The following is an 11,189-nucleotide window of genomic DNA, read 5'->3' on the forward strand; positions in this document are numbered from 1 at the left end:
TAGCTCAAAAGCAAGTGTAATCTTCTGATTATGGTGCTTTAAACAAGTTATATGGGCTGCAATAAAGGAATCTTTGCATTTGAAATGGTTTTGGTTCATAACTTCTTCATTTTCTTCATGTTCTCCTTCATTTTCAAGTGTTCATGGTGCCATATTGACAAAATTATATCTCATGAATGGAGCCATGGATTTTCATGCTACTTTGCTCTTTGGAAAGGCCTTGCTACATACTTCAAATGAATAGTTTAAAGTTTCCTCAAACTCTCTTTGGATCATTGAGAAAAATGGCCATAAAGTTAAGAAAAAATCCAAGTAAAACACTTGAAAATTTTTCTAAGTCTTTGAAGAATTATCTTCTTAATTCCATATCTCTCAAAATAATCATGTTTTGCAAAAAGTTCCTATGTGATAAGTTGTTTGTTTTGTCAAGATCTACAACTTTCATGCTGGGAGATTTTTGAGTGTGTAAGCAAAATTTGGAGATCCATGAATTAGGTCAAAATACACTTAAAAACCCTAATTTGACTTTTGTTGACTGTTTTATTCTTGATGAATTCTTTGAATTTTATTTGATCAAATGTCCTTAATATGCATATGATGATGATTCGGATCTTTAAAAGTCCATGGTTGACTATTTTTCTCAAAAGTCAAAGGTTGACTTTCATAGTTGACTTTTTCCAAATGAACTGCAGTTTTGTGATTTCCCAATGAGTCAAGCTCTCCTCTTAAAATGAATGATATGAATGGACTATAATGTTGATTTGGATGCCCTTGAATCATATTTTGAGTCTTGGAACCATCTCTTGATTAAAAGTTCACCCTCCATAGAAATTAGGTCAAAAACCCTAATTGGGGCTTCTGATGAACTTGAAGCTGATTGATCTTGCATTGACTCATCCTCGGGCTTTGGTTTTGATTGGAGAACCCTTCGAATCATATAAAAATGTTGAATTTCTTTGTGGGCCTCAAAAACCTAATTTGCTTAGCTTCCTCTTAATCAGTCTCCTGTCTTGGGACACAAGCAACAAACAACATTTTTTGTATTTTTGGGTTAATAAAGATAAATTCATGATGATAATGATGACAATGATGATCCTAGTATTTAGGCTAGGGTGGGATCTTAGTGGTCAAAAATTAGGGTGCAACAGTTGCTTGAAGCAAAAACAGCTATTTTAGTGTTCTCTTATGGTGTCAATGAATCTCTCAATGAAGCATGGGAAAGGTATAAGTCGATGTTGAGAAAGTGTCCTAGTCATGGCTTTGATGAACTTACTCAGATTTATATTTTTCGTAATGGCTTACAACCACAACCCAAGCTTTTTTTAGATGCTACTGCTGGAGGTTCCTTGATGAAAAAAACAGCAGAGGAAGCAATTGAAATAATTCAGAAAATAGCCAGAAATGATCGTCAGGTTCAACATAACCGGGGGGTTCCACAAAGAAAGCCCGACATTATTGAGCTTGGTACCCACGATGCAATTCTTGCTCAAAATAAGCTTTTTTCTCAACAAGTGGAGGAGCTTACTAAGAAAATGGCAAGGCTTCCTCAACAACTCAAAGAGTTACAAGAACTTCCCAACAAAAAAAAACAAGTTGCTCAATGTGATTTGTGTAGTGGAGAACACCCCACTGGATATTGTCCACCAATTAATGCGGAGGCGAATTACAGGGGTAACCAGAATCAAGGAGGCTACCAACAGTGGCAAGCTCCTTATCAAAACCAAGGGGGTATCAACAAATGCAAAATGCACAACCATATGGCCAAGGGAGACCGGAGAATTTCAATAGGCAAAATCCTTATTAACAACCACCTCGTCAAGATAAACCTTCAAAGTTGGAAGAGACATTGGATAAATTCATGCAAGCTTCAATGGCAAATCAAAAAAGCAATGAAGCGGTGATTAAGAATCTTGAGACTCAAGTGGGCAATTAGCTAAGCAATTGGCGAAAAAGAAAATCGGACCATCATTTTCAACTAATACTCAACTGAATCTGAAGGAGCATTGTAAAGCTGTTGTCACGGGGAGTGGGAGAGTAGTTGAGAGTGAGGTTGAAAAGGAGGTTGATGATGAGGAGGAGAGGATTGAAAAAGAGAGTGAGGTAGAAAATAATAAAAATGAGGAAGTTTTAGTTGAAAAGTAGAAAAATGAGAAAGAAGAGTTAGAAAAAGTAAAAAAATAGAGAGAAGAAGAAAAAAATCCAAGAAGAGAAGAAGAAAGGAGTAAGTCCAGCGGTGCGTAACTTACCATATCCTCATGCTCCTACAAGGAAGGATAACTAAAGTCTCTATGATCGATTCATGGATATATTTCGACAATTGCAAATCAACATTCCTTTTTTAGAAGCTTTGGAGCAAATGCCAAAGTATGCAAAGTTCATGAAAGATATTCTTACAAAGAAGAAAAAGTACACCGAGCCCGAAACTGTCATCCTTGATGCGAAGTGTAGTGCAAATATTCAAAGTACCTTGCCAAGAAAAGAGAGCGATCCAGGAAGAGTCACTTTACCGGTTACCATTGGTGATATTCATGTGGGAAGAGGTTTAGTTGATTTGGGTTCGAGTATCAATCTTATTCCATTGTCCATGGTGAAAAGGTTAGGCATTTTTGACTTAAAGGCAACGAGAATGACATTACAACTAGCTGATAAGTCCACAACTTGTCCTTATGGGGTTGCAGAAGATTTACTTATGAAGGTTGATAAGTTCTTGTTTCCCGTTGATTTTGTCGTGATTGACATGGAGGAAGACATTGATACACCATTGATTCCTGGAAGGCCTTTTATGAAAATGGAAAGGATGATGATTGATATTGACGATGGTTTAATGAAGTTGAGATTCCAAGATGAAGAAGTTTGTTTTGACCTCTTTGAAGCCATGAAACATCCAAAGGATAAAGGTGATTGTTTTAGGATTGATGCGACGGAGAAAGTTATTATGCAAGTTGAAAGTCAAATTCATTTGTTCAACCCTCTCGAGAAAACATTGACGGAAGCTCTTGATGTTCTTAAAGAAGACAAAGAAAAAGATATTGAAGAATGTTTGCGAGATCTTGATGTATCCGAAGAGATAAATCCTTTTGAGGCAAAGATGGAAGAATTGAAAGATGAGCCAAAGATTGATGAAGCCAAAGTAGAATTGAAGATGTTACCATCCCACTTGAAATATGCTTTTCTTGAAGAAGGTGGAAAGAAGTCGGTGATAATTAGTGGGTCATTGTCAAATAAGGTGTAAGAGAAGTTAATTCATGAGTTGAAGGCTAACAAGGAAGCAATAATGGTTTCTTTCCAATCTAAATGGAATTACTCCGGCCTATTGTATGCATAAAATCATGATGGAAGAGGTTGTAAGAAAGGAAGTGGTGAAGCTATTGGAAGCCAGAATGATTTATCCTATTTCTAATAGTGCTTGGGTGAGTCCAGTTCATGTGGTACCGAAGAAGGGTGGAATGGCCGTGATCACAAATGAGAAAATTGAGTTGATTCTGACAAGAACGGTTACAGGATGGAGGATGTGCATTGACTACCGAAAGCTTAATCAAGCGACAAGGAAAGATCACTTCCCTTTACCTTTCATGGATCAAATGTTATAGAGATTGTCGGGTCAAGAGTTTTATTATTTCTTAGATGGCTATTCCGGGTACAACAAAATTTCGGTCAATCCAGAAGATCAAGACAAAACGGCGTTCACTTGTCCGTTCATAATTTTTGCCTACAGACGAGTGCCATTTGAGTTGTGCAATTTACCGGCCACTTTCCAAAGATGTATGCAAGCTATCTTCTCGGAATTCATTGAAAAGACAATGGAAGTTTTCATGGACGACTTCTCCGTCTTTGGAGCATCATTCGATCTTTGCTTGAAGAATTTGGATGTCGTCTTGAAAAGATGTGTTGAAACTAACTTGGTGCTTAATTGGGAAAAAATGTAATTTCATGGTTACCGAGGGCATTGTTCTTGTTCATAAAGTCTCTTCTAAAGGCATTGAAGTTGATCGAGCCAAAGTTGAAGTCATTGAAAAGTTACCACCACCGGCGAATGTCAAAGGAATTAAAAGCTTTTTGGGTCATGCGGGATTTTATAGGAGGTTTATCAAGGAATTTCCAAAGATTGCAAAGCCATTGAGCAACTTGCTCAATAAAGATAAGCCTTTTATTTTTGATGATGCATGTTTATTAGCTTTTAATGAGTTGAAATAAAAATTTACCACCGCACCCATAATCATAGCGCCCGATTGGAAACTTTATTTTGAACTAATGTGTGACGCTAGTGATTATGCGGTAGGTGCGGTGTTGGGTCAAATAAAAGGAAAATGTTTTCATGCTATACATTATGCTAGTAAGGTTCTTAATGAAGCACAAATCAATTATGCAACAACTCAAAAAGAACAACTAGCTATTGTATATGCATTATAAAAATTTAGGTCCTATTTAATTGGTTCGAAAGTTGTTGTGTACACTGACCATGCAACTATAAATATTTGCTCACCAAGCCGGATTCAAAGCAAAGGCTCATTAGGTGAATTTTGTTATTACAAGAATTCGACCTAGAGATTCGAGATAATAAAGGAGCGGAAAACTTGGTGGCGTATCATTTGTCAAGGTTAGTGAATGAAGAAGTAACCAACAAAGAAGAAGAGGTTTTATAGCCATTCCCCGATGAGAAGTTGTTTATGGTACAAGAAAGGTCGTGGTTTGCGGACATGGCTAATCATAAGGCGTCGGGATGGATACCGGAGGATTTAAGAAAGAATGCAAGAAAGAAGTTTCTCCATGATGCAAAGTTCTATGTGTGGGATGATCCTTATTTATTCAAAATTGGAGTTGATAATGTGTCGAGGAGGTATGTGACGAAGGAAGAAGCGAAGCGTATCTTGTGGCATTGTCATAACTCACCTTATGGTGGACATTATATTGGACAAAGGACGGCGGCAAAAGTTATTCAATCACGATTCTTTTGGCCTACTTTGTTTAAAGATGCCTACTTACATGATCAAAGTTGTGATGATTGTCAAAGGAGTGGTGGTGTGAACAAAAGAAATGAGATGCCATTGCATAATATGTTGGAAGTGGAGGTTTTTGATTGTTGGGGTATAGATTTTGTTGTCCCGTTTCCACCATCATTTGCTTGTGAATACATTTTGGTGGCGGTTGATTATGTTTCCAGATAGGTAGAAGCTAGTGCGTGTGCTAAGGCGGATGGCAAGACCGTAGTCAAATTCTTGAAGAAAAACATCTTTACTAGGTTTGGTACTCCTAGAGTCCTAATTAGTAATGGAGGTTCACACTTTTGTAACACTTCACTTGAAAAATTTTTGGAGCATTATGGTGTGAAGCACAAGGTTACAACACCCTACCATCCACAAGCCAATGGACAAGCGGAAGTATCTAATCATGAGATAAAGAGGATTTTGGAAAAAATAGTTTCTTCTTCAAGAAAAGATTGGGCGCAAAAGTTAGACGAAGCTTTGTGGGCCTATCAGACTGCTTACAAGGCACCGATTGGACTCACTCCAGTTCAAATGGTGTACGGAGGAGTTATCATTTACCCATGGAGTTGGAGCATAAGGCATATTGGGCTTTGAAGTTTCTTAATTTTGATCCTAAGTTGAGTGGTGAGAAGAGAAAGTTACAATTGCATGAAATGGAGTAATTAAGATTTCAATCCTATGAATCCAACAAAATCTACAAGGGGAAAGTGAAGGCATATCATGACAAAAAGATAGTGGAAAAGAATTTCAAAGAAGGACAAATGGTGCTTTTATTCAATTCGAGATTGAAATTGTTTCCGAGTAAGTTGAAATCGAAATGGTCGGGTCCGTTCCGAATAAAAAGAAGTGAAAGAATATGGAGCGGTTGTGCTTGAAAATACGGCAACAAATGAAAGTTTGACTGTGAATGGTCAAAGACTTAAAGCGTATCTTGGTGGTGAAGTCGATCGAAGTTCGGAAGTCGTTCCGTTCTTTGATCTGTGAAGCCGCCTCGGACCATCGAGCTAACCAACGTTAAACAAAGCGCTAGTTGGGAGGCACCCTGACATTATAAGTATTCTCTGTTTTCTTGTGTTGTGATGGTTTAGGATTCGGTGGAGAAAAATCGGTGAGGCCTGATCTACTGAAAAACTAGAAAAATAGATTTTAGCAGGGTCCGCTAAGCGGAGCCCTGTCCGCTAAGCGGACAGTAGAAAAAATAAAAGAAAAAATTGAAGGGCCCAATGGACCAGAACCGGTCCAAAGGCCCAATAACATTCTGTTTTAGTGGATGAGCGGGTTCCAACCCTAACTCACCACTTTTCACTAAAGATTTCAAAGGAACTCCCTTACCTCTTCTTCTCCACTACCCTAACTTCCATTAATCCTTTGTGAAGCTTTTAATCTTCTGTCAACTACAGTGTTTCCATTCTTCCCTCTTTGCTAACTCAAGGTTTGTGAGTATTTTATTTTATTTTATTACTTTTCTATTGTAATTTCTTAGAGATTAGGGTTTGGGTAGAAATTATGCTTAGTGTGATAAGTTTGTGGATTAGAACTAGTTGTTGTTCATGGGTGTTATTTTAGGAAGAAAATAATTGAAATGCTTAGATTAGGGTTAGATTTTTTTAGGGTTTGTATATTTTAGGGTTTTCATGGTCATACATTACTTACTGCTACTAATATGTTGTTGATTTGTATGGTGTGGGGTTTGAAACCCCAAAGACTGAACTTGCAGCAGACCTGTGTATGCAGAAGAATTTTTCAAAAATTTCGCAGGGCCACTAAGTGGAGCCCCGTCCGCTAAGCGGACCCTGTTTGCTGCATAATTTTTTTTCTGTCAGCTGTGTGTAGTTTCAAGTGTTGTTTGAATTTTAACTTATTTTAGGAGGCTCGTAGGGATTAATTATTTCTGATTTCGATGATGATTGGTGCAATATTGTTTGAATTTTTCAGATGTATTCAAGATCGGAGAGAGGAAAGCGAGCCCGTCAAAACATCGGATCAAGTTCTGGTACTGCTCAACCAGCCCTTTTTGATACTCAGAGGTTTTTGGGACCATTGCAGCAGGAGAGGTTTGACAAGCTGTGTGATCGGAAAATTTGGGCAGAGAAAGTGTTCAACATTCCTCGGAACGGCCCCTATAGAGAATTCGTGGAAAACATGGAGAATAGGAACTAGGGGACCGTGATTTCTCCTGAGACTCAGATTAATATTGACATTATGCGTGAGCTCTACGCCAATGCCATGCCATTGGAGGGAATGAAGTATACTTTCAGTTCTTTTCTAAGGGGGAGGGGTGTCTCTTTTAGTAGGGATGCCATTAATGCGTACCTTGGTTAACCTTTGCGCCTTCCGGCAAATGGTAAGTATGGTTATGCAAGAAAGGCGGCTGCAAGAACATGGGATATGCAAGAAGTGGTTACTATTCTTTCTTTTGAAAACCGCGGATTCACACTCAACCACAACCACTGGCTATGGCTCCTCCCATTGACAGGTATAATGAGCAATTGGCTTGCAGGTACAACTGGGCATATTTTGATGCTAATAGGAGATCACAGGCGATGATTCATGATTCCTTAACAAAGCTTTACCGCCATAAGTGTAACCCGGCGGATGTGCCCACCTTTCCTACAAATGAGGAATATGAAGCCCATTGTGCATGGCCTGCGGAGAGGCCGTTTTTCAGAGAGGGGGAGGAAGATGAGGAATAAGAAGATGAGGAGCAAGGCGATGATGAATGAGGATGATGATTTTGTGATTGTGATGTTGTTTATTTTATGTTATTTCTTTTGTTATGCTACTTTTAGTTTATGTTGATCTAGACTAAGTAGTACTTTATTTTAATTATGTTGAAATATTTTGTTCCATCCGTATGCGGATGATGTTTTGTGTAATTTGGTGGTCGTGGGTGTCACCCGAACATATTTTGTAGGCAACTTATGCCTTTGTTTAATTATGTTTGAATGTTTTAAGTATTATGTTCTTTTATGGGCAATTTATGCCCTTGATGTTTATTTTAAGTATTATTTTTAGTTGTTGATTATTATAGTATTTTGTTTTTAGTATGGTTATTTAGTTTGTTTAGGTATTATTATTATTATTATTATTATTATTATTATTATTATGTATAGTGTATATAAATAAGGTTTCTTTTATGTAAAGTTAGTTTAGTTATAGTTTTGATTAATTATAGGTTAGATTGTACATATTTTGTATATAGTATTTATATAAAAAATTTGTGTTTGTCCTTGAAATAGAGTATGCTCTAAAGAAGCAAAGTTGTGCCATGGTGTGTCAACATCAACTTTGAATGGTGATGATAATACTCTTGATGATGTACATACTAACTTAAGGATTTTCTTTCTTTGTAGATTAGAATATGACTATGGATTAGGAACTTTACACAAATTTTTGAACCACATTGCATTTGGTAAATCTTGTTTATGTTTGAATCGATTTTAGGACAACATTAGAGATGCGAGAGGACTTCCACTTTGTACAAAAACAAGAGTGTTCTAGCAATTGGTGTTAACTCAAATGATTCATATTTAATCTTGCTTTGTTATGAGACATTAGGACTTAGAAGGGATCGAGGCATATTTTTTTTAGCACTACGAGAAAAACCACCTTAAAAGAAAAAATCTACCCGTGAGAGTGTGATCATTTGTAACCAATTTTGAGCTTTGAATTTTTTTTGTCAAGTGAATCAAATAAAAGTGCAATAAATTTTTGATGAAAAAGAAAAGAAAAGTCTTGGTTCACTTGAAAACTTTCTTTGGTAAACACTTAACCCAATAGCAATTGAACCTTGAATGGAAAGCATTGATGTCTTGATAGATAGAAATGTTTAAAGTAGGGGAGAGAGGTCTACTAACTACATGAAAAAGAAAGAAAATGGTGGTATAATGCATTCTATGAAAAAAATGAAATAGAAAATGAATATAAAGAAAGAAGAAAAATCAAAATGATTCAGAGAAATGAAAAGAATGCATTGTGTGTTTAGGAACAAAAGGGTAACAAGTACATTGTAGTTGTGTAAATAAACAAATGCTTTCCATGATCATTCACCCTTTTATTTCAATGGCCATGTACATATATTATCACTTGTTTGGAACCCAGGCCAAGTTACAACCGAATAAAGCCCTCTGTGATCTTTGTTTCTATTGTCTCGTGTGCATAGTATAGATGGATATATGAATTGTTTTGGATGTGCACCATTGCTAGTGAGTGTGATAAGTCCCTTATGCTATCATTGCATTTGTCCTTCATATTTTGTGAAGTGAAACTTAGGAGATTCATTCATGAACATTATTTCCTTAATGAAATTGTGTTGAAATATTTTGTGTTTAGAATTTGGTTCATAGTCATATTGGAATCTTGTAGAAGCAAGGGAGAATTATCTTGTAAGTATGTAATTCAAGTTTGAACCATTCAATTTGTGTTGCTAACATTTTGTGAATACTATTTTTGAGGATACACAAAAGTCAAAGTTGGGGAGAGTTGTTAGAATCCTATTTGTATATATTTTGTTCATAAATTTTGTGGTATTTCTCAACTCTTTTACCAAGTTTTGATTCAATTTAGTAATGATCATATGTAAATGAATAACGTTTTGTTTGGTTTGTACATAGTTAAGTTTATGACTTTTCTTTACTCTTTTTATAGGTATTGATGTTTTTGGCAAGCTTGGATTGAAAGGCTTTGATGGAATGAGCTTGGGAAGAAGTTTGGAGGCTAAAAGAAGGAGTTTTGTATCAGTTGGCCCGCTTAGTGGAGCTTGGGCGCGCTTATGCAATTAAAATTCAATAACCCAGCTGCAAGTGGACTAAAACAGAGGCGAACCAACTTTTTGAGTCCGCTTAGCGGAGTCTGTCCGCTAAGCGGATGCTGAAGACAAATCATATATTTTGGGGAGTCCGCTTAGCGGACCTAGGCCGCTTAGTGGACCTACTTTTTAGGCACTTGTGATTAGGCACATAAGATCATATTTTTGGGGTTGTTTACCTACTTTTAACATAATACACTTTGTAATAGAAATTAGGGCAAAGGAGAAGAGAGAAGAAAATCATATTCAAGTGTAATCTTCAAGATTTCTAAGCATCTTTCTTCATCTTTCTTGAGTTGGATGCTCGTAAATCTTGTTTTGTAGCTTGTTTGTGAAGCTTCCATGGCTATGGAGAGCTAAGTTTCATCTTGTGTTAAGATTAGAGGTAGTTAGTTTGTAAATACGTATTTCTTTTAATCTTTTGTGTATGAACTTGGTTAATGATTAATATATGGTGAATATCTTGATATTTGTGTCCTATTTGTTGCTTTGGATCACTATTGAGAGATATGTTTCAAATCTTGACCTAAAGGATATTCATCTATCAATAAACAAACTCTAGAGATAGATTTGTGAGTTGATAATCACTTTTATCGAGTTTATAAAGATTATCATGTTGATTGTCGGCATGAGAGATCATCTGACGGTTAATATGATAATATTTACGATATTGCTTTAGAGATAAACGGTATCAAGAGGATACGTGGTTGTATTAATCATTAATAGGTTCATATACATGATCATTAGAGTACATCTGAAGCAAACTAATGAACACTAATCTTGGAACAATTTTCTCAACTTGTTTTCAAACCCTGTTTTATCGTCTTTATTTACCTTTCATGCTCTTTACATCTAATATTACCAAATTGTTACCCAACCTTAGCTCAAAATACACTAAACTGTAGAGCGGCGGTAGTATCACATCAACCCCTGTGGAAATGATAAAGGAAATACTTACCCTTTTAACAGCTAACACCGACGTCTTGCAGCTACATACTAATACACAACTTATGATAACATCAGGGCATAATTTCTTCACACCACTATCAACACTTCCTAATATTGAAATTATACTCATCTTTTCGCATTTCCACTCTTACTCGCGATTCAGAACATTTCAACAACTTCAACAGCCTCTATCACTGTTTCAATCACTTACCAATAAACCTACTCAAGTTATACAACAATCCTTCACTTAATCATTGATCCAATATCGACATCTTACGCAAGGCTGCTCAACCAACAACTTCACAGTCCATCCGCAGCTCTGGAACATCGCAACTTTCTAAGTCCCATCTTCTAAAAAATCGTCCTTGTACTTAACAATCACCTTTAGAAAACTTCGGGTGGTTTACACTCTACTCGCATATCATCAGCCGTTATATTGCTCCTCGTCC

At 36.6% G+C, this 11,189-nt stretch overlaps 1 protein-coding gene across 1 annotated transcript; it reads left to right on the forward strand.

The window, feature by feature from the left end:
* The first annotated feature begins 2,299 nt into the window (after positions 1-2,299).
* Positions 2,300-3,232, forward strand: LOC131634835 (uncharacterized). Its single transcript, XM_058905457.1, has one exon. It carries the CDS (start codon positions 2,300-2,302, stop codon positions 3,230-3,232), a length of 933 nt encoding a protein of 310 aa, XP_058761440.1.
* Positions 3,233-11,189: the final 7,957 nt, after the last annotated feature.

Source organism: Vicia villosa, unplaced genomic scaffold (assembly GCF_029867415.1).
Source record: "Vicia villosa cultivar HV-30 ecotype Madison, WI unplaced genomic scaffold, Vvil1.0 ctg.001366F_1_1, whole genome shotgun sequence".
Classification (NCBI taxonomy): Eukaryota; Viridiplantae; Streptophyta; class Magnoliopsida; order Fabales; family Fabaceae; genus Vicia; species Vicia villosa.